This window comes from Arabidopsis thaliana, chromosome 2 (genome assembly GCF_000001735.4).
Source record: "Arabidopsis thaliana chromosome 2, partial sequence".
NCBI lineage: Eukaryota > Viridiplantae > Streptophyta > Magnoliopsida > Brassicales > Brassicaceae > Arabidopsis > Arabidopsis thaliana.
This window is the reverse complement of record NC_003071.7, coordinates 12436630-12459919: the sequence shown is the minus strand read 5'-3', so window position 1 is coordinate 12459919 and position 23290 is coordinate 12436630. Positions and strand designations below refer to the sequence as shown.

Here is a 23290-nt window from a genome sequence, read left to right as displayed (position 1 = left end):
TAGACCATTTATATCTTCTTTATTTATCTTCTTTTGAAGGAAATATAAACAGCTCTTAAGTTTTGAAGGAAATACATAAGTTTTGGTATATTCAACTCTTCCTTTGGTTTTCAAAATACCGAAAGTGGGAACAACCTAATGCATTTCTTGAGATAGAAACAAAGACGAGAATTAGTTGTGGGTTACAAATTCATGAAATAATTTCAATAAATTTCACCATATGTATTTCACAAAATATATATCACACTACGACAATTCAACATCAGTATTACATGTTATTAGTGAAAGCCTTAGTTATTATTGGCGAAAGACACTCTTGAAACACACAAATTTGAATATTCATGAGAAGAAAAACCAGCAAGAATAAATTTTGACGAGCTAGCGAGCTTGAGGTATTACCTCATTATAAATGTCTCTGCTGAATTCCATTGAACCTTTTGATTCCATGTCTCGTCCCTCACCTATCCTAGAGGTTTCGGATATAAGACATTCTTTTAATTCATTCACAACTCGAGACATGTTTGGTCGTCTTGCAGAAGAAAGACTCACACATGACATTGCTAATTCAATGGCCTTCCAGACAGAACCAATATCATAATCTTGGTGGAGGTTTGGATCCATAATACTTCTAAGATCTCCTTTTGTTATCATAAAACTGACCCATTCCACTATGTGAGGCTTTTCACGGGATTGCTGGATTATAGGACGGTTTGAAATTATCTCTAACAGTACAATTCCGAAACTGTATATATCACTCTTTTCTGTCAACCAATTTGTTTGATAATACCTGCAAAACAAGAAATTGTTGTGATTGTAAAGTAAAAAAAAGGAATGGTGATTTTGGAACTAACATATGAAGTTATACTCACTCAGGATCAAGATATCCAGGAGTACCAGCAACAACAGTTGACACATTTTTCTCATTTCCGATGGGAAAAGATCTTGAAAGCCCAAAATCAGCTAATTTAGCTTGGAGATGTTGATCTAGAAGTATATTCGTAGTTTTGATATCTCTGTGAACCATTGGTGGTACACATCCAGTATGTAAATACTCCAATCCTACATATTAAATTTAATACCATCGTTTATTGGAAAATGGAGATTAATTTCGATATCATCATATGGTTCCTTTCTGATCCGGTCGAGGCCATACTAATACCCATAAAAGCTGTAATTATTAACTAAACATTTGTCTTAAAGTTTAATGAATACCTAGTGCTGCATCCAAAACTATTTTTAGTCTACTTTCCCAGCTCAGGACGAATCCGCCATGCTTTCCTGTATCAATTAAACACACTTCATATCAATTTAGTTATGATCTTTAATTATTCAGAAAAAAAAATTATATCATGGTTAGGTTTTATTAAGAAAACAATTATATATGTGATATTACCTGACAAATGTTGCTTTAAGTCTCCATTTGGCATGTATTCATAAATAAGAGCCAAGTGTTCTCCTTCATCACAATACCCAACAAGACTCACCAAATTTATATGGTGAACTCTCATAAGGAGTTCCACCTAACCAATCATCCATCATCCAACACTCTTAGAGATATACAAATCAATTGGATATCTATTGAGAATTACTAGAAAAAGGGTACCTCTGCCTTGAAATGCTTATAGCCTTGAGAAGATGATTGTGATAGCAATTTAACTGCTACTTGTTCAATAACATTAACAAAACCATGATACACGACTCCAAATCCTCCTTCACCGAGAGCTTTATCGAAGTTATTTGTCATTTCTTGAACCTCAGAGTAAGTAAACCTAATTTTTTTCGATGTGAATGATGATTCTGATTGACTATTGTGCCCGGGATTCGATACAGGCATACTTGGTGGAGCATGTAGATCTACATATGATAGTATATTTGGTTATATGCTAACTATATGCATTGCTTTATAGCAGGTAAACAAATTATTAATGGCTCATAACTTACTTGAAGGGCTGGCCTTCTTCTTTCGGAAGACAAAAAAAAGAGCCACAACCACAACTACAATAACCAAAGAGGCAGCTGATGCAATAACCGGGAGCAAGAATTTATTTTTCTTTTCGGTATTGCAAAAACTGGATTTGCACAAATCTGGATTTCCTTCAAGTCTACAATGAATATGACATATTTTGAAATTGTAAATAGCTTGCATAGGAAAGGCAATAATCGAACTGTCAGGTACCATATTTTGCGATAATTTAATCGACATGAACTCTCTTAATTAAGAAAGATCTAGCAGTTAAATAGTCTCCAAAAATGAAGTTCCTCTACTTTGTTACTATATGATTAGTAAATGCATTCCCTCTATGGAAAAGGAAATCTTACTTTAACACAAGTCCTTCTTTTTCTTTGTCAAGAAGAGCTTGAGGAACTGAACCACTGAGATTGTTCCCACTTAAGTTTCTGTTGAGACAAAGATAACCATTATATATACATACATACGCAGGTCAAAATGTTCATTTATGCTTTTTAGATAGCTTACATTAAAGATAACGTTTTCATGTTGGCAAGGAAGATAGGCACCGGTCCAGTCAAGCTATTATTTGATAAGTCCCTGTGGTTATATGCACAAACAAAAGAAATTGTCTTACATATTCTGTCCAAATAAATCATTATTGGTTCAGGTGATCAACAGTAGAGATACTTACAGTTCTTGTAATTGCGTGAAATTTTGTAAAATTTGGGGTATACTCCCATTTAATCCACTTTTCGACAAATCTCTAATAATACAAAAACACATACAAAATATTTAGATATTTAAATTTTAAATTAAAGAGTAAGTTTGTGAATGACATTACAAGGAAATGATTGTTGGTGAAGTGGAGCCATCTACGTAGGTGCATCTAATACTTTCCCACGACAAATCTTGAGGGAGACATGGATCTCCTTGCCAAGTGATTTTATTCAGCTTATAAGTATTTTTGATGTTCTTGATAGCGTCCACTGACACAATTATTAAGAGAACGTAACAATCAATATCATACTTTATAATATAATGTAAGAATCAATATCATAGCTTATACTTTATAATATAAGTTACATTCCTGTAATATTGAAAGCTGAGAGGTACGTACCATCACTAAGACTTGTTTCCAATTGTGAGAACTCGATAACACTGTATGCCTCAATAGCGTTGATCAGAGGTGGCAGAGTTGAGTTCGGTGTTTTTACTAGCTGTAAATAACAACCTTCTGAACCACATTTCATTGGTTCTTCTGTGTATAATGTAAATACCTTTAACTTGGTTGGACTAAATCCTGAATGATTAAAGTTTCCTCTCAAGATAACGTCAAACTGCCTCGTCTCGTTGGCTTCAAGGGTTTGAATCTCCGCAAAGTGCATGTACAAGTATACCTCCGCATTAATGGGTAGTGGATCCCACGTAATAATCAGCGGCGCACTGGCGTTTCTTGGTATGGCAGCAGTTTGGAGTATATTTTTTGGAATCTCATATGCATTTGAGTTGTTTATATTGAGATCAGTTGTTATATGTGTATGTGAAGATCCGTTGAATGGAGACCAAATACGATCATGGACGTCATCAGCATACCTACAATAAATTTTATTAGCCACATAAATTAATAAGTAAATTGTATTAGCCAAATACTAGTCTATGAAACTAAGATACCAAAAACTAAGTTAGTTGGCAACTATCCGAGTCAATCACCTTGGCTCGTTTTTTTAATAATGAATTCAATCATTCAATTTCATTTATCGTTGCTTGTTTAGTTTGATTTACAATAATGTTAGTCTTTTGTATGTTTGATTTGGTTGTTTGGTTCTTGCTTATTTTCTTTCAATTAATTAATTTAGTTTTAATTGTGAACAAAAAAAAGAAAAAAAAAATTTGTTTTCTTAGCTCATATTAGTATCTTTTATTTCTAGTTCGTTGTTCTTAGTTCTTTGTTCAATTGTTACAATGACTTGCCATATAGTTTTGGCATAATGTAGTTACGTTGGAGTCTTAAAATTTTGAACACATCATTCAACAATGATGTTTTTAACACAAGTAAAGTCAACATATCCCCTCATTCATATCTTCTCCAGAAAAAAAAAGAGAGAAAAACCTCACATTTTTTAAAAGAATAATGTTAAATTTTATTCAAAAGAAAAACGTCACATTGAATGCTTCAAATAGATTGACTTACCTTATAGATGCATCTGAATTGCTAAGATAAACCCGGAAAGACATCATCAGCGAACCAGATTGTGTAACATACGTATTATTCCTTAGTGGCCGTATTTCTATGGCTGAAATTATTGGCAAAGTTTCTCCTGTCTTAACAAGACAAATATCCAAAGAGTTTGACCTGGCTTTGTGTATGATCTCTTCTCTTGTACCTTCTTTCTCTCCATCCAAATCTATTCTTTTCCACTTATTGGGACCAAGATGGATATCGAAGTTTGGATCACGGTTAAGACCATCATAATTTCCATATACAAAGCTAACCACGATGAGATAAGTTGTGCCACGCTTGACATCAAGACTATAACAATTACGTTTTCCTTCTGGGAAGTATCTAAGAGTCAAATATTGTTTTGATAAGTTTATGTTAAGATCTTTATCGACACTATCAATTTTTCCTGTTTGGATGAAAGTGGAATCCGATGTGAATGTTAATCCGTTAAACGAATCATCGTAAGGAGATTCGTCACTAGGTAATCCACAATCTAAACTGATGAAACCTGTTCAAATATAAAAGCAATAAATGGGAAAAGTGATATTGATACATTCTTATATAACATATCACAAGTCAAAGGATTGATTTATAAACAAGAAAGAGATGGTATATATCATTACCTTCTTGATCCTGGGCTCCAATTATAACGACAAAGGTTCCAATCATGGCCAACAAAAGGTGAATCTTCATGTTCTCTCTCGATCACTATCCGGTTTCTCTAGTACTCAAGAAAAAACAAAGACTTGCTTAGGGAAAACTGCAAAAGATATGGAACTGAGAGATACCTCATGTATAAGTTGGAATGAAATATACAAAAGTCAACTCCGGGTAGAAAATTAAATAATGATCGTGGAAATAATCAATCTGGTGTTGAATAGTTGTATATGTTCAGGAGACTCGTCATGTGTAGGAATATTTCCTCCACGAATGTATGGTTTATCGCCAGATGATCTTACTTTGTCTATGTGCTTAAATTGCTTGAGTGAAGAAAAATCATTTGGTATATCTTCATTTAGTAGTCAGCCACCAAAATAACGAATGAGAAAACTTTCGAGCACAAAGATATATAAAGGTTTCTTTCGTGGATAAGTATTTCGTTTGGATCCCGTCCTATAAACTAGTTTACTAGATTGGATCGAATATATATAATTAAGTTTCAGAATTAGTATACAAAGATCATGTTTTTTGATTAAAAAGAAAAATCATGTTATTCACTGACACATTATATTTTGTTGATTTTTTCAGCGGCAAACTAATCATAGACCAATCAATCAAAGGTAAAAAATTAGGGCTGACGTGGCAGGGCGATTTTGAAGGCGATTTAGGGTTTCACTACCGTGTGTCCCAATCTGGCAGATCTGGCGGCTTTTCCGCCGTCTTCCCCCATCATGTCGACGGCGATGGTGGTGGAGAGCACATCGAAAAGTTCAGAAGCTTCCCCAGAAACGACCAAACCATCATACTCATCAATTGTTCAGAATAGACCAACCCTTTCGAAGCATGAATTCAACGTAACAATGGTCAACGGTGATTCGATTGTCCAAGTCCCAAATGAAATCTTTGAAGATTCAACACCATTGTGGGATGATTTGCTCATAGGGCGGTTTCCACAAATATCTCCGCATATTGCAAAAGTTCACGTTATTGTGAACAAGATCTGGCCACTTGGAGACAAGACGGTAAAGATTGACGCATATGTGGTAGACACTAAAACAATCAAATTCCGAATCAGAGAGAGTTCAGTCCGAGCTAGGGTTCTTCGCAGAGGAATGTGGAACATAGCTGACATGCCTATGATCGTTTCTAAATGGTCCCCGGTTGCTGAGGATGCTCAGCCAGAAATTAAAACAATGCCAATGTGGATCACCATTAAAAATGTTCCACGCTCAATGTTTACTTGGAAGGGTCTGAGTTTTCTTGCAAGTCCTATTGGGGAACCAAAAAAGCTTCACCCTGACACAGTTCTGTGCAACAGTTTTGAGGAAGCTAAGGTATTTGTAGAAGCAGATTTAACACAGGAAATGCCAAAACAATTCCGCTTTAAATCTGAAACTGGCGTTGATGCAATGGTCGAATATAAGTATCCTTGGTTGCCGCCGAGATGCTCTTCATGCTCTAAGTGGGGACATATACAAGAGGTTTGTCTAACGCGTCCATCACCCAATCAGCTATCCACACCAACGGAGATAGAAACAGAGGATAAAACAGAGCCTCCTCTCATGAAAGAAAAACCTCTCGAAATACTATCGAAATCTCCTTCGGCTACTTTGACAAAAACGCTAAACGGTGATTCTCACACTCAGAAAGTTCCAATGAAGAATCCGACTGTTTTACAGAATAAGGGAAAGGAAGTTGCAGAGGAAAACGAGGAAAATTTGAAGGACGAAGGTCCCTGGCACACGGTATCGCCTGCTAAGGTAGGCAGGCAGAGGAGTCCTCAACCTCAAGAAGTAGTTAATCATGCGTCTCCTTCTCGTTTTGATGTCCTAGCAGTGGAGGAGGACACGGCTGACACAAACGGTCATGAGGAAGGAGAAATTGTTGTTCTCTCCCAACAATTAAATGATAATTCAGATTCAGTTGGTGTTCAAGGGACTCGTCCGTACATCCCACGAATCTCAAAGTCTCAGCATAAGGTGGTCAAAAGCTCTGCGAATCAAAACACGAAGGGTAACCCTAGTGTTTCAGGTCATAGGGCTCATAAAAAGAAATAATTTTTATGTCGGGTTTCTTTTGGAATGTCCGTGGTCTAAATAAATCTTCTAAACATTCCATTATCAAAAGTTGGGTGAATCACAGTTCTATGCAATTTGGTTGTCTTCTGGAGACGAGAGTCAAGGAGGGCAGATCAGCTGAACTACTTTCGTCTATTTTTAGTGGTTGGTCGTCTATAACTAATTATGAATCACATCGGTTAGGCCGCATTTGGGTTGTTTGGAGGGACAATGCTCGACTAACTCCGGTATTTAAGAGTAGTCAAATGATAACATGTTCGATTCTGTTGGAAGGTAAAGAAGAAGAATTCTTTTGTTCTTTTATTTATGCTTCAAATTTTGTGGAGGAGAGACGTATTTTGTGGGAAGATATTCGCTCTCATCACGACTCGCCGTTGATTCGTAACAAACCATGGATTCTCTGTGGTGATTTCAATGAAATTCTTGAAGGTGGAGAGCATTCAAACTATGATAACTCTCCCTACACTCCTCCAGGGATGAGAGATTTTCAGGAGATTGTAAGATATTGCTCTTTTTCTGACCTTGGATATCATGACTCACGTTTCACATGGTGTAACAAAAGAGAAGAGGGTTTGGTCTGCAAAAAACTTGATAGATGCTTGGTCAACGATTCCTAGTGTTCTGCTTATCCACATTCATACAACGTTTTCGAAACCGGTGGTTGTTCTGATCATTCTCAGGGCAGATTAATGTTGGAAGCTGCGGCAACTGGAGGCAGGAAACCGTTTAAATTTGTTAATGTGTTGACAAAGCTACCCCAGTTTCTACCTGTTGTAGAGAGTCATTGGGCGAGTTCAGCTCCTCTTTATGTTTCCACCTCAGCGTTATATAGGTTCTCAAAGAAACTGAAGACTTTAAAGCCGCACTTACGGGAACTAGGAAAGGAAAAATTGGGAGATCTACCTAAGAGAACGAGGGAAGCTCATATTTTACTTTGTGAAAAACAAGCTACTACTTTGGCGAATCCGTCGCAGGAAACAATTGCAGAGGAGTTAAAGGCTTACACTGATTGGACTCACCTTTCGGAGTTGGAAGAAGGCTTCTTAAAGCAAAAATCCAAACTCCACTGGATGAATGTAGGAGACGGTAATAATTCATACTTCCATAAGGCAGCGCAGGTGCGTAAAATGAGAAACTCGATACGCGAGATTCGGGGTCCAAATGCTGAAACGTTGCAGACTAGTGAGGAAATTAAGGGAGAAGCGGAACGGTTTTTCAACGAATTTCTTAACCGCCAATCAGGAGATTTTCATGGTATATCTGTTGAAGACCTCCGTAATTTGATGTCTTATAGATGCTCGGTAACTGATCAGAATATACTCACGAGAGAAGTCACGGGAGAAGAAATTCAAAAGGTCTTATTCGCTATGCCAAATAATAAGTCCCCAGGTCCGGATGGTTACACAAGTGAGTTCTTCAAAGCAACTTGGTCATTAACTGGTCCAGATTTCATAGCTGCTATACAATCTTTCTTTGTCAAAGGCTTCCTCCCAAAAGGACTCAATGCAACCATTTTAGCACTCATTCCGAAGAAAGACGAAGCCATTGAGATGAAAGATTATCGCCCTATATCTTGCTGCAATGTGTTATATAAGGTGATCTCTAAGATTCTTGCTAACAGATTAAAACTCTTGCTGCCTAGTTTTATTCTGCAAAATCAGTCTGCTTTTGTTAAAGAAAGACTCTTGATGGAAAATGTTCTCCTAGCAACAGAATTGGTAAAAGACTACCATAAGGAATCAGTTACTCCAAGGTGCGCTATGAAAATAGACATTTCCAAAGCCTTTGACTCTGTTCAATGGCAATTTCTGCTCAATACTCTTGAAGCGTTGAATTTTCCAGAAACGTTTAGACATTGGATCAAGCTCTGTATTTCCACAGCAACTTTCTCGGTTCAAGTTAACGGCGAGTTGGCTGGGTTTTTTGGTAGTTCACGAGGCTTGAGGCAGGGCTGTGCACTCTCACCCTATCTTTTCGTTATTTGCATGAATGTGCTCTCACATATGATTGATGAAGCAGCGGTTCATAGAAATATTGGCTATCATCCAAAATGCGAGAAAATTGGTTTGACACATTTGTGTTTTGCTGATGACCTTATGGTGTTTGTTGATGGCCATCAGTGGTCAATTGAGGGTGTCATTAACGTCTTCAAAGAGTTTGCAGGTCGATCAGGGTTGCAAATCAGTCTAGAAAAGTCTACTATTTATCTTGCAGGAGTTTCTGCTTCGGATCGAGTCCAAACTCTCTCTAGTTTCCCATTTGCCAATGGTCAATTGCCGGTTAGATATTTGGGGCTTCCATTACTAACAAAGCAGATGACTACTGCAGACTATTCTCCTCTTATAGAAGCGGTGAAAACAAAAATCAGCTCCTGGACGGCCAGGTCTCTATCTTATGCGGGAAGGCTAGCGCTTCTCAACTCCGTCATCGTCAGTATTGCGAATTTTTGGATGTCAGCGTATCGTCTACCTGCAGGTTGTATAAGAGAGATTGAGAAACTCTGCTCTGCTTTCTTGTGGTCTGGCCCTGTTCTCAACCCCAAGAAAGCTAAGATAGCATGGTCATCAATCTGTCAACCGAAGAAAGAGGGTGGGCTGGGAATTAAATCACTTGCTGAAGCAAACAAGGTCAGTTGTTTAAAGCTGATATGGAGACTTCTCTCTACGCAGCCATCACTATGGGTGACTTGGATTTGGACTTTTATTATTCGGAAAGGAACGTTTTGGTCTGCAAATGAAAGATCCAGTTTGGGTTCTTGGATGTGGAAAAAGTTACTAAAATACAGAGAGCTGGCTAAATCAATGCATAAGGTGGAAGTGAGGAACGGAAGCTCCACTTCTTTCTGGTACGATCACTGGTCACATCTGGGCCGGCTCTTGGACATAACGGGTACTCGTCGGGTCATAGACTTGGGAATACCACTCGAAACAAATCTGGAAACTGTCTTGCGAACCCATCAACACCGTCAACATCGGGCTGCCATCTACAATAGAATAAACGCAGAAATCCAACGGTTACAACAACAAGAACGAGAAGCGGGCCCTGATATCTCACTTTGGCGTTCCTTGAAAAATGATTTCAACAAGCGGTTCATAACTAAGGTTACTTGGAATAATGTCAGAACGCATCAGCCACAACAGAATTGGTACAAGGGCGTATGGTTCCCTTATTCAACGCCCAAGTACTCTTTTCTTTTGTGGCTCACAGTTCAGAATAGACTATCCACAGGCGATCGCATCAAAGCTTGGAATTCTGGTCAACTAGTCACCTGCACGCTCTGCAACAATGCTGAGGAAACACGAGATCACCTCTTTTTCTCCTGCCAATACACCTCTTACGTTTGGGAAGCTCTTACGCAACGGCTCTTGTCCACCAACTACTCCCGGGACTGGAACCGCCTCTTCACTTTGCTCTGTACCTCAAATCTGCCACGGGACCACCTCTTCCTTTTCCGGTACGTCTTTCAAGCCTCTATCTACCATATCTGGCGAGAAAGGAATGCACGACGGCATGGAGAAATCAGCTCACCTACAAACCGGCTCATCAAACTCATCGACAAAACTGTTCGCAATCGAATCAGCTCAATCCGAGACACGGGAGATCATAACTACAACGACTGTATGCAGCTATGGTTTTCCATGAGGCAGCCTCATTCTTCCCCACAACCACTCTGAATTTTTGTCTCAGTTTTGTAATTTCAGTTTCCTCTGCTATATTCTAAACAAACAGTTGCATTCATTGTACAAAAGCTTTTTGATGGAATAAAATTTTACATTCTTTCAAAAAAAAAAAAAAAAAAAACTAATCATTGTTTAGCTCTATATATTAAATTTACGAATAACTTTAATTTTTTAGTTTTTAATATTCTTTTTTTAAGTTTGAATTTTGGATCAGTTCAATTGAATTTTTTTTTTGATTAAATGTTCTTTTTTTTTTTGAATATTATGTAAAATTATTTACTTGTTGTGTAAGAGAGAACAAAATGAAAGAAAAACTACGTAAAAGGAGGAGAGTACTTTTGAACTAGGAAAAAAGAGTATAGCTGGATCATGAATTGTGTTTGGTTTGATGAAATGTTTTTTAAAGAGAAGAAAATGACGATGGAGATGCAAGATTTGTAGATAGATGATAAAAGAATCCAATGTTCTTTTTAACAAAATATTTTTCGAAGACAAAAGACGGAGGAAAAAGGATACAAACATCGATCAGCATTTTTTGTATATATTCTTATCCAAACTCACCAAAATTCGAACTATGTTTACACTAAATATGGTCGGTTGATACCCTTAAACTGATCCAAATTGAACTACTCAAACTTTTGTTCGGTAATATAATTTCAATGAATTTCTTCAAAACGTAATATAATTTTAGAACAAATAAAGAGAAAAAGATACAATTATACTGAATGTGTATTGAACAGTTTTCCACATTTTGAATAAACTAAGAAAAATTCAACTGCTTTGGACAGAGAGAAATCACTTCCATGTGAAAGAATAAGGTTAGTTCTTAAAGCAACATGTATTTTTAACAAAGTTTATATAAGATGTTATACCGTTAGTTATTAAACATTATTATTAGTAGATTATTCATCTAGTGCCTTTTTCATCCATTTTCAAGTGATAAAGTCAAATGTTTGTAATCTTTCTTTTATGTCAACATGAAAATATGGTGTGTATTTCGACATACAAGTTTTTGAGCTAACGTTTCCACGACAACCTAAATCAAGCTACAACAAATATATTTGAATATTGCATCAAATCCAATAATCATTTTACAGTAAACCCTTTAGAGATGCAGAATTGAAGATTTTATCAAAACCCAACAAGGGTAAATTCATTTTAAAGAACTAGCGTGCTTTAGGGATCACCTCGGTGTCAATTCCCATGCTGAATTCGATGGAACTCATTGAGTTCATTTCTCGACTCTCTCCTGTCCTTGAATTTTCAGATATCACACACTCTTTAAGATCGCTAACAACTTGAGACATGCTTGGTCTTCTTGCCGAAGAAATATTCACACATGACATAGCTAGTTCAATAGCCTTCCAGACAGAACCGACGTCGTAAGCTCCGTGAAGGTTTGGATCAACAATATTTCCAATATCTCCCGTTCTTACAATAAATCCAACCCATTCTACTAGGTGAGGCTTTTCACGAGATTGCTGAATTATAGGCCGGTTTGTGATGATCTCCAATAGTACAATTCCGAAACTGTAAACATCACTTTTCTCTGTCAACCAATTTGTTTGATAATACCTACAAAACAAAACATTGAAGGTGGTTTATGGCTAGTAACTATTAAAAGGTATGATGCATGTTTATGGACTAACATACAATATGAAGAAAATACTCACTCGGGATCAAGATAACCAGGAGTTCCAGCCACAACAGTTGAAACATGTGTTTCGTTTTCGGTAGGAAAAGATCTCGAAAGCCCAAAATCGGCTAATTTGGCTTGGAAACGTTCATCCAAAAGTATGTTTGTACTTTTTATATCTCTGTGAACCATTGGTGGTTTGCATCCAGTGTGTAAGTACTCCAAACCTACATAACAAATTTTTAGTGCCGAATTATTATTTTATATTATATGGTTCTTGCTGATTCCTAGAGGCAAATCTAATACTATTGAAAGTTACAATCTGAACTATATAATTGTCTTAAATTGTTATCAGTAAATTAGTGTGTACCTAGTGCTGCATCGACAGCTACTCTTAGTCTACTTTCCCAGCTTAAGACAAATCCACCACGCTTTCCTGTAACAAACCAACAAAAAATTAAGATAATTAATGTTCTGATCTTTTTCAAACAAAACTCTTATTTTTAACAAAAATTGGTAAAGATATTCTTATACCTGATAAATGTTGTTTTAAGTCTCCATTAGGCATGTACTCGTAGATGAGGGCCAAATGGTCTCCTTCATCACAATAACCAACAAGACTCACCAAATTTTTATGGTGTACTCTCATAAGAAGTTCCACCTAACGAACCACCCATTAGCTAATACTCTTTAAGATAGAAAGCACTTGTAAATAATAAATGGATATTCCAACAACAATCACCGGATCAAAATCTAACCTCTGCCTTGAAATGTTTATAGCCTTGGGAAGATGATTGAGAGAGCAATTTAACAGCTACTTGTTGGGTACCATTAACACAACCATGATAAACGACTCCAAAGCCTCCTTCACCAAGAACTCTCTGAAAGTTATTTGTCATCTCTTGAACCTCGAAATAAGCAAACCTTATCTTTTTCGAGACGAATGATGATTCTGAATGTTTAGCTTGTCCAACATCTTCTACGGGCAAACTTGGTGGAGCCTGTGCATCTACAAAGTACAATGATTGATTTATATACATTGATGTTATAATACATCTCTAATGGTTATTTGCCTCGAGACTCACCTGAAGGCATCTTCTTCTTTCGGAGAACAAAAAAGAGAGCCACAACCACTATTACAATAAGCACAGAGGAAATTGATGCAATAACCGGTACCAATAATCCCTTTTTCTTTTTTGGATTGCATGAGCTAAACTTGCATAGCTCTGGATTTCCTTCAAGTCTACAAGGAACATGTGATACCAAGATTGTTAAATTAATGTACCATAAAGATGTGGATGGAACATATCTGAACTTTCAAGTACACCTACGACCAGATCTTGCATATATAAGCAATCTAATTTTTATACAAGTACTACCATTTATGTTTAGTTGATAAACAATGGGGGGAAAATAATCTTACTTCAAGACAAGTCCTTCCTTTTCTCTATCAAGAAGAGTTTGTGGAACTGAACCGGTAAAATTGTTCCCACTCAAGTCTCTGTTAAGAAAAAGAAAAAAAAAACATCATATATATAGCTAAATCCAACAACAACGAAAACGTAAGCAAAATGTTCAATCTACTTTCTAGAAAACTTACAACAAAGATAATGATTTAATGTTGGCCAGAAAAGAAGGCACAAGTCCAGTCAAACTGTTGTTAGATAAGTCCCTGCACGCCAATATATAAATACATATGGTTCGCTTACATGTCACGTCCGAACAAATCATTCTTGGTTTGATGAGTCAACAATAGAAGTACTACTTACAGCTCTTGTATCTGCGTTAGATTTTGAAAAACTGAGGGTAGACTCCCAGTTAATCCACTTGCTGACAAGTTTCTAATTATGCAACAAATAAAATAAAATGTACACTTAACAAATATATTTGGTTAAATTTGTTTTAAAAATAGGAACTATGTTTGGTAATGCCCTTACAATGAAATGATTTTTGGTGGGGTAGAACTATTTGTGTAACTGCATCTAAGATTTTCCCAGGATAATTCTTGAGGGAGACATGGATCTCCTTGCCAACTAGTTTTACTTAGCCGGTACGTAGCTTTAATGTTTTTGATAGCATTAACTATCATAAACAATAGAAATCAATAGCATATATGGAAAGCCAAAAACAATTATGTGGTAATAAGTGAAAGATTGAGTGAGGTACCATCACTTAGGCTTGTTTCCAACTGTGGGAATTCGATAATAGTGTAAGCCTCAAGAGCGTTGATCAAAGGTGGAAGGGTTGAATTCGGAGTTCTTACGAGCTGTAAATTGCAACCATCTGAATCACATTGCACTGGTCCACTTGTGAAAAATGTAAGTAGCTCTAACTTGGTAGGACTAAAAGCTGAATAATTAAAGTTTCCTTTGAAAACAATGTCGAATTCCCTCGTCTCGTTGGCTGCAAGGGTTTGTATCTCAGCGAAATGAAGATAGAAGTAAACTTCAGCGTTAGAGGGTCTTGGTTTCCAAGTTATGATTAGCGGTGCACTAGCGTTTTTAGGCGTGGCAGCACTTTTGAGTGCAGCTTTTGGTATCTCAAATGTATCTGAATTGTTTATATTGAGACTAGTCGTTATATAGCTAAACGAAGAGCTGAAGAATGGATACCAGACACGATCATAGGAGTCATCATCATACCTGCAAATAAATTGCATTAGGCAGCATAATTAAGCAAATCAATCCTTGTTATTTGTTAAAACCGATTTAAATAGAAAAAAAATAGCTGACACACACAAATCTAATCTCAATGCAAACTACATTTATTTCATACACGAATCATTTTTGTTTACATGTTTAAAAAAATTGTATAACGATATGATAGTTTGATAATAAATAACAAAAAAAAAAATGTAGAAAATTGATTAAAACAAAACATGTCGTGCGGTGATAGTTGCAACTTGTTTTTTTTTATCCAAGTTAATCATGAATAACGATGTTTATATACTAACCAAAAGTACAATAATTTATGTATAAGAAAATTGATGCCATGTATGATTAATGACAGAAAACTCCCACTTATTGTTTTAAACAAAGTCAACTAATTACCTTATTTCGCTATCAGAAGTGCTGCAATGAACCCGGAAAGAGTTCCTCAGTGAGCCTGAATGCGTAAGATAAGTATCATTTCTCATTGGTCGTAGTTCTATAGATGATATTATTGGCGAGGTTGGTCCTGTTTTAACAAGACAAATATCCAAAGAGCTTGACCTCACTCTGTGTATGATCTCCTCGAATGTACCATTTTGTCTTCCTTCCATATCTATTCTTGCCCACTTATCAGGACCAAGATAGAGATCAAAGTTTGGATAAATATTAAGACCATCATAATTTCCATATATGAAGGTAACCAATATAAGATAATTTGTGCCACGAGTGACATTCAGACTAACAATTACGCTTTCCTTCCGGAAAGTATCTTAGAGTCAAATATGGTTTTCGGAATATTTTGTTGAGCTCTTTATCGACTCTACCACTTTCTCCAGTCTGGATAAATGTTGAATCTGATGTGAATGTTAATCCAGTAGATGGATCACTATAAGGAGATTCCTCAATAGGAAATCCGCAATCCAAACTGATGAAACCTGTTCAAGCATAAAAAGGATCGACGAAGTTTAAAAAAAAACTATATATAGAAGATATATCAATTTAAAGGATGGATGATCCTCGGTGAATATCTACTAAAGAGTTTATAAATTATTACCTTCTTGTTTTTGGGCGCCAACTATAACGGCAAAGGTTCCAATTATGGCCAACAAAAGATGGCTCATCATCTTCTTGGAAAGCTAATATGGAAATCAAGAACATAAAAAAGACTTGCTTAGTGAAAACAAGGAGCTACGTAAATGAGAAATACCTCACATACACAGATTGGAAGGAATAATACATTAAAGAAAGTCAACTTAAGCCAGACATGAAGATTGAATAATTGCGAGAATTGCTTTATTTTTGGTTTATTGTGTGAATTTCTTTGACATGTTCCAACCCCAACTTGTGTTTAAAATAATAGGTTATGATCATAAGACTCCGACATGTATAGGAATTTCCTTGTATTAAGGTTTGTATATGTCTTCTTTAAACCCTTGACCAAACATAATAAATCTTCGATTGATCGTTAGACTTGGAGCACAAGGATATAACAAGGTTTGATTTAAGTAATTAGTTTGAACCCGGTCGTTACAAAAAAGGATTTACTACATATGAAAAACAATTACATATTACAACCTATTTGAAACATTACGTCTGATTCACATAAAGAAACATTACGTCTGATCCACAATAATTATAGACGTAACTTATGTAACTTGTTGTAGAATAATTATGTAAAAGAGAGAATTCGTATATTACAACATGGACAGGAAAAAATAAAGATAAAGATCATTTTGTTTGATTCAATGATTTGCTTCTTACAAACTCAGGTATTTATACAAATAATGTGCATCAAGGTAGCCAGTACTAAATTTTAAAAATATATTTACAACCACACTTTAACTATTACAAACTTGTTAAAAAAGCAACAATAAAAAATAAGAATTATCACATAATTAATATTTTTATATAGTTAACACATACAGTTTCCGATTGTCAAAGCTCCATTAAAAAAGCAAATTGTGAACCAAGTGGATAATGGTCCAGTAGCGTTTGGAAATGATCTTTCCAAAATAAGGTTTGATCTCTTTTCCCACTAAATCCCACCTAACAAGGGATATTAACAAAGGTTGATGTAGAATTTCTTGGTTGACAATGTATAGTAATACTGAGAATATGAGCTATAACTATAAGAGGCCAGCTATCTCTTAACGTCTATGAGTAAGCCATAGATAGATAATGCATATACAGGCAAACAAAACGAATATTAGGGTTTGTCAAGAAAAGACTAATCTTAGTTTATTTTTGAAGACCAAGAATTTTACATTATTGCAGAGGTATTGCGATTATAATTGAGTGAAAGTCAACAAAATGTATTAAATCCACCAAGTTGTTGTTAAGTACAAGTCGTTAGCAGAATTATCATATAGTTTATAAAGCTTTGACATTAGATCAACTTGGCAGGTTTTACATTGTTTAAACAAAGATTACATCAGGTGCTTTGATTTATGATTAAATTGCTCTCTTTTTTCCACAAAGTGGAATATAAATGTATATATCTTTGTTAGACCATTCTTCAGTCGTGCTTGGATATGAATCTATAATTGGAGAGTATTCCACGCCAACATGTGTTTTGGATTTTAATTGATCTTCATCTAAAGTATTTCTATCATTTGTACTAGAAAATCAATATATTGTATCATATATTTCAGATTGTCTTTGGTTTCAAAAATTTGTATGTTAACTTAACTTGAAAATGGAAGGTCGTCGTCAACGTTTACTGGTGTTCATCTTTGGGGCTTTGGCCATTACACATCTTGTTCAAGCTCAGCCGCCTGATCAACGAGGTTTCTCTATATACCTTTTTTTAATAATTGCTTCATGTTCAGTTTTTGACACATAAAGACTTAAGGATTAGCCAAGTAGTTGAGTGTTCTTGCTCGACTGGTCGAGATCACTAACCGATTTCTACTTTGTTGTACGCATAGCCACCATGAAAATAATATTAACGATTACAGATATAAGAGATTTGGTTAAAGAAAATAAAGGATTCTCTGTTTTCCAAAACTTTTGATTGTCTTCCTTATAAGCTTCATGGTCTAACAAAAGGAAAACATTATTTTTCACTAATAATACATTTTGTATCTTGCCAGGATTCATCAGTTTGGATTGCGGTTTACCCGTTAATGAGTCTCCTTATACCGACCCACGAACCGGATTAACATTCTCATCTGATGCTGATTTTATTTTAAGTGGTTTACGTGGTGAAGCTGGGGATGATAACACATATATCTACAGGCAGTACAAGGATTTGAGATATTTTCCCGATGGAATACGAAACTGCTATAATCTGAAAGTAGAGCAAGGCATCAACTATTTGATAAGAGCAGGGTTCGGATATGGAAATTATGATGGTCTTAATGTATATCCCAAATTTGATTTACATGTTGGGCCTAACATGTGGATTGCGGTTGATTTGGAATTCGGAAAAGATCGTGAGATCATTTACATGACAACGTCGAACTTATTGCAGATTTGTCTTGTCAAAACAGGATCAACTATACCAATGATATCAACCTTGGAACTACGGCCACTAAGAAATGATTCATATTTGACTCAATTCGGTCCCTTAGACCTCATCTACCGGCGGGCCTATAGTAGCAATTCTACCGGTTTTATACGGTATGTAAACTCAACTTTAGCAACTCTTTTATAAAAAAAAACAATCTAACATGATTCATTTACTTTTGCATGGCTACTCCAAAAATGGTTTTAGGTATCCTGATGATATTTTTGATCGCAAATGGGACCGATATAATGAATTTGAAACGGATGTGAACACCACCCTCAACGTGAGATCCTCGAGTCCCTTTCAAGTACCAGAAGCTGTAAGTAGGATGGGAATCACGCCCGAAAATGCCAGCTTGCCATTGAGATTTTACGTGTCTCTAGATGACGACAGTGACAAGGTTAACGTGTACTTTCACTTTGCCGAAATCCAAGCTTTGAGGGGCAATGAGACTAGAGAATTCGACATTGAATTGGAAGAAGATATTATTCAGTCAGCATATAGTCCTACGATGTTACAATCAGATACCAAATATAACCTATCACCTCACAAATGTAGCTCCGGGTTGTGCTACTTGAAACTCGTTAGAACTCCAAGGTCAACTCTTCCACCGCTGATTAGTGCTATTGAGGCTTTCAAGGTTGTGGACTTTCCATACGCTGAAACAAATCCAAATGACGGTACGCCACTATTCCATTCTCTATTCTGTAAGAAAGGGCTTATTTGCAAAAAAAAAAAAAACAATCACAAAATTGGGGGAAAAATAATGGTCACAAAACGGAGAAAATATTCATGTGTTTATCGTGTTTAATTTGAAATATTGTACTACCATGTTAAAAATTGTGTTATGAAATATGACATGATATTTGTTAAAAATAGCGCGATAAATGAACCAACTTAATCTTTTTTTTTTTTGCAAATAATAGGGTGGAATTTTTGTTTATTTAGTACATACCCTCATTAAGAAACTTTAATCTTTTATATGCTAATTCTTGGCTTCCTCCTCGAACCATTATGTTAGTCGCTGCTATGAAGGATATCGAAGCATTTTATGGATTGAAGATGATTAGTTGGCAAGGAGATCCTTGTGTCCCTGAACTATTAAAGTGGGAAGATCTAAAATGCAGCTACACAAATAAGTCTACTCCTCCAAGAATTATTTCTTTGTACGATCATTATATATCTCATAAGCATATTGAAACCTAAATCTCTTAAGTCTTAAGTATCTTATATCTGAAAAAATGTTCTTATATTGTGAACAGAGATTTGTCATCACGAGGGTTAAAAGGGGTCATTGCGCCTGCCTTCCAAAATTTGACCGAGCTTCGAAAACTGTAAGAGCTATTAGTATTTTACTTAAACGCGATCCATGAGAAAACATTTATATTGTGACCAACATATTTCTAATTTTTCACATCTTATAACAAATTGGACGAAAAAAAATATCTCATCTCATACTATTTTTTTATTTATCCTATTAACGGAAAATAGATTGACTTTTTAACGTTTTATAAATACTAGAGACTTGTCAAATAATAGTTTTACTGGAGGAGTGCCCGAGTTTCTAGCCAGCATGAAGTCATTATCGATCATGTAAGTTGATATAAACAAACATAATGGCCGGCCACTTATATTTCACTAGGTATACTTGTTGTCACTTTACATTGACATTGTAATTTTGTGTTTACCTTGACAGAAATTTAAATTGGAATGACCTTACGGGTCCTCTTCCTAAATTGCTTCTTGATAGAGAAAAGAATGGGCTTAAGCTAACGTAAGATTTTCACCCTTCTTTTTTTTTTATCAACTTTCCTCAACCTATAGTCTTATTCAACAACACTTATTTTCTTAAGGATCCAAGGAAACCCAAAGTTGTGTAACGATGCGTCATGCAAAAATAATAACAATCAAACGTACATTGTACCAGTTGTTGCGTCAGTAGCTTCTGTGCTCATCATTATAGCCGTACTGATTCTCATTCTTGTTTTCAAAAAGAGAAGGCCAACGCAAGGTACATAATTATACAATGAGATATATATTCTTATCGTAACATGCATGCATGATGATGACATACCAAAAGATGCCTAATCTCATGGAACTTTTTGGTTGTGACAGTTGATTCATTACCTACAGTGCAACATGGGTTACCAAATAGACCGTCTATATTTACTCAAACGAAAAGGTTCACTTATTCAGAGGTAGAAGCATTAACAGATAATTTTGAAAGAGTTCTTGGAGAAGGAGGGTTTGGGGTAGTGTATCATGGTATTTTAAATGGTACGCAACCAATAGCTGTTAAACTACTCTCTCAATCATCAGTACAAGGCTATAAGGAATTCAAAGCTGAGGTATGTTAATACATAATACATGGAATATATTGTAACATGTGATGGCTCTTAAATTTGTTTGGACATGGGTGGTCAGGTTGAACTTCTTTTGAGAGTGCACCACGTCAATTTGGTTAGTTTGGTTGGATATTGTGATGAAGAAAGCAACTTGGCCCTGCTTTATGAGTATGCACCGAACGGAGACTTAAAACAACATCTATCAGGTATAAATTTGAATTTCCCACATTTTAAAATAGTGATTACTTAGCCATATTTTAATGTTCATGCTTTTATAACATTACTAAAAGTTTCTTAATTATAGGAGAACGGGGTGGCTCTCCATTGAAGTGGTCAAGTAGACTAAAAATTGTCGTCGAAACTGCGCAAGGTTCGTTCTTAGCTCAAATGCATTAATCACTTTATATGGATCATCTAACATGAACAATTTAATTATATAAATATAGGATTAGAATACTTGCATACGGGTTGCAAACCTCCAATGGTACATCGTGATGTAAAAACAACAAATATACTTTTAGACGAACACTTCCAAGCAAAACTCGCCGATTTTGGCCTTTCAAGATCATTTCCAGTTGGAGGTGAAACTCATGTTTCAACAGCTGTTGCTGGAACTCCTGGATATTTGGATCCCGAGTAAGTTTTACATCACCAAACTAGTTTGATTCAAATTGTTTTTCCTCATTCATTTGAAAAAAAAAATACTTCATGTTTTGTTTGTAGATATTATCGAACAAATAGGTTGAACGAAAAGAGTGATGTATATAGCTTTGGGATTGTATTATTGGAGATCATCACAAGTCGACCTGTGATTCAGCAAACCCGAGAGAAGCCGCACATAGCAGCATGGGTGGGATACATGCTTACTAAGGGAGATATTGAGAACGTTGTGGATCCAAGACTCAATAGAGATTATGAGCCTACTTCTGTTTGGAAGGCTCTTGAGATAGCAATGTCTTGCGTGAATCCTTCTTCGGAGAAAAGACCAACCATGTCTCAAGTTACTAATGAACTAAAGCAATGTCTAACATTAGAAAACTCAAAGCGAGGAGTGAGAGAAGACATGGGATCAAGAAGTTCTGTTGAAATGAGCACAAGCTTTACAACCGAAATTAACCCAAAAGCACGATAACTTGTGCCAAAAAAAATCCCATGGTTATTAAGGATTTTGGATTTCCCTGACTTACTTTACAAAAATATAATTTTTGGTGGTCATTTATTTGTACGACTTCATTGTATTTACTTGTGATTGTGGTCGTATGTGATATTAGTGTGGATGTTTTGTTTGGTTTGGTTTGGTTTGGTTTTATGTTGGTTGTGGCCTTGTGTGTGTTTTGGCGGTGATCCATCATAAATGATTCTTTTGCAAATCTCTGATGATTTTTTTCATCGGATTATGGTATTTTTATTGTTTATATATGCTCACTGATCCAAAATATGTTGTCATTGTTTATGTTACATGCTTCCCTAACTCCTTTTGTAATTGATCAAAAACTTTTGTTTGATAATTATCAAGTTTTGGACTAGTTCTTTTGGTCCATGGACTACAAATCTGCTTCCATCTAATGTTTCTCTGGACCAGTCTCATAATTATACATTTGTTGTTCACATAGTACATCTCCATAATATCATATATTTGACTTTCGGTATGAAATCTTTGTATATATATAGGTTGGACCAAGAAGTTAGGATTCATAATCATAAAAAGTAAGAAAGACGACTAGTTCACGACTCACATCAAATTCCAAAGTATAATTTTCTTCGTAAAATGAAAGTTATATTAGATGAAAATCTTGCAGGTCCATTGGATATCAATTCACGAGATATGTAAACATACCTATATTAATATCACATTATTTTGATTGTATTTGTATAAGTTTTCGCCTACTCACATGCCATGATTTTGCATAAGCTGTTTTTTTTTTTTTGCATAAGCTTATCAGGCTAGTTACGGTCACATTAGTTACTAGAACATTCAACATATATAATTTTCCATAGCAGGATCCGGGTTCCATGTTTGTAAGAGGATTAATGAGAGCATATTTATTTTGATTTCTTTCTATTAATGCGAAAACGGTTATGTGTGTGAACAAGTTGAAAATGGTTGGTTCAGTTTATAGCAACGTCTTCTGCCTATTCAATGTCTCTTTACCAACAAAAAACTTGAATATTTTCTTTTTCTTATCATATAAGCATTACGTTAAACGTCAGAACGAAAATGCACTATGTGAGAAAGTGTTATTCGCAATTTGAAAGCTTTAATGTTTCCAAAACAAAACTGTTAACTTAGTTTTTTTTTAAAAGGTCTATATCAGTTTCTTGTTTGCTGTAAACAGTTAGCCAGTCAAAATATCTGAAACAATAACAGAACTGATCACTAATAACAATAAAATAGAATGAATGATATAATTGTTAAAGCTATCTATGTTAGAGTCAGATATGATTTGGTGTAATCACATGGTGAGACACAGTTTCATAGGGTGGGGACTACCGCATTGGATTCGTAAAACCTCTACGAAGAAAATTTTCACGATTTGGGTACGTAGCCATACGCCAATGG

General features: G+C 35.6%; 3 protein-coding genes, 1 long non-coding RNA gene and 1 pseudogene across 8 annotated transcripts; 3 read left to right on the top strand and 2 right to left on the bottom strand.

The window, feature by feature from the left end:
• Nucleotides 1-193: 193 nt before the first annotated feature.
• Nucleotides 194-5283, bottom strand: AT2G28990 (Leucine-rich repeat protein kinase family protein). Of its 2 annotated transcripts, NM_001336195.1 has the most exons (14): nt 4989-5207; nt 4796-4893; nt 4143-4680; nt 3069-3544; nt 2793-2937; nt 2643-2714; nt 2477-2548; nt 2320-2397; nt 1942-2102; nt 1604-1854; nt 1394-1520; nt 1213-1278; nt 870-1059; nt 194-787 (listed from the first exon to the last, which is right to left on the bottom strand). In NM_001336195.1, the coding sequence occupies exons 2-14, from the start codon at nt 4863-4865 to the stop codon at nt 379-381; spliced, it is 2655 nt and encodes an 884-aa protein (NP_001318310.1). In that variant the 5' UTR covers nt 4866-4893; nt 4989-5207; the 3' UTR covers nt 194-378. The 2 variants fall into 2 exon arrangements, with proteins under 2 accessions (NP_001318310.1, NP_180465.1); NM_128458.2 differs by having other exon boundaries at nt 215-787; nt 4796-5283.
• Nucleotides 5081-5289, top strand: AT2G08310. The gene has a single exon (NR_140317.1). It is a non-coding gene; the product is annotated as an other RNA (long non-coding RNA).
• Nucleotides 5290-5563: 274 nt separating this feature from the next.
• On the top strand, nt 5564-10584 carry AT2G28980 (annotated as a pseudogene; the record flags this gene model as incomplete). The annotated part of the gene is made up of 1 exon: nt 5564-10584.
• Nucleotides 10585-11554: 970 nt separating this feature from the next.
• Nucleotides 11555-16199, bottom strand: AT2G28970 (Leucine-rich repeat protein kinase family protein; the record flags this gene model as incomplete). 2 transcript variants are annotated; one of them, NM_128456.1, is made up of 14 exons in its annotated part: nt 11757-12165; nt 12264-12453; nt 12597-12662; nt 12761-12887; nt 12985-13235; nt 13312-13469; nt 13650-13727; nt 13827-13898; nt 13996-14067; nt 14164-14308; nt 14393-14868; nt 15277-15331; nt 15621-15812; nt 15932-16001. In NM_128456.1, 14 exons carry the CDS (start codon nt 15999-16001, stop codon nt 11757-11759), a joined length of 2361 nt encoding a protein of 786 aa, NP_180463.1. The 2 variants fall into 2 exon arrangements, with proteins under 2 accessions (NP_001323435.1, NP_180463.1); NM_001336194.1 differs by having other exon boundaries at nt 11555-12165; nt 15277-15812; nt 15932-16199.
• Nucleotides 16200-17327: 1128 nt separating this feature from the next.
• AT2G28960 (Leucine-rich repeat protein kinase family protein) lies at nt 17328-22202 on the top strand. Of its 2 annotated transcripts, NM_001336193.1 has the most exons (14): nt 17331-17476; nt 17580-17663; nt 17970-18498; nt 18593-19065; nt 19407-19551; nt 19648-19719; nt 19907-19978; nt 20082-20159; nt 20239-20396; nt 20501-20733; nt 20810-20936; nt 21035-21100; nt 21177-21366; nt 21454-22172. In NM_001336193.1, exons 3-14 carry the CDS (start codon nt 18275-18277, stop codon nt 21860-21862), a joined length of 2247 nt encoding a protein of 748 aa, NP_001318309.1. In that variant the 5' UTR covers nt 17331-17476; nt 17580-17663; nt 17970-18274; the 3' UTR covers nt 21863-22172. The 2 variants fall into 2 exon arrangements, with proteins under 2 accessions (NP_180462.2, NP_001318309.1); NM_128455.3 differs by having other exon boundaries at nt 17328-17663; nt 21454-22202.
• The last annotated feature ends 1088 nt before the right edge of the window (nt 22203-23290 follow it).

What these genes read in the sequence shown, in the direction of transcription:
- AT2G28990 (NM_128458.2), bottom strand. Translation starts at nt 4,865, where the DNA reads ATGAAGATTCACCTTTTGTTGGCCATGATTGGAACCTTTGTCGTTATA. An exon ending in GGAAACAAGTCTTAGTGATG is followed by an intron (nt 2,938 to 3,068) that starts GTACGTACCTCT and finishes TAATTGTGTCAG; the next exon opens with TGGACGCTATCAAGAACATC. An exon ending in CCTGGATATCTTGATCCTGA is followed by an intron (nt 788 to 869) that starts GTGAGTATAACT and finishes CTTGTTTTGCAG; the next exon opens with GTATTATCAAACAAATTGGT.
- AT2G28960 (NM_128455.3), top strand. Translation starts at nt 17,573, where the DNA reads ATGGAAGGTCGTCGTCAACGTTTACTGGTGTTCATCTTTGGGGCTTTG. An exon ending in AAAGAGAAGGCCAACGCAAG is followed by an intron (nt 20,397 to 20,500) that starts GTACATAATTAT and finishes TGGTTGTGACAG; the next exon opens with TTGATTCATTACCTACAGTG. An exon ending in ATAAGGAATTCAAAGCTGAG is followed by an intron (nt 20,734 to 20,809) that starts GTATGTTAATAC and finishes ATGGGTGGTCAG; the next exon opens with GTTGAACTTCTTTTGAGAGT.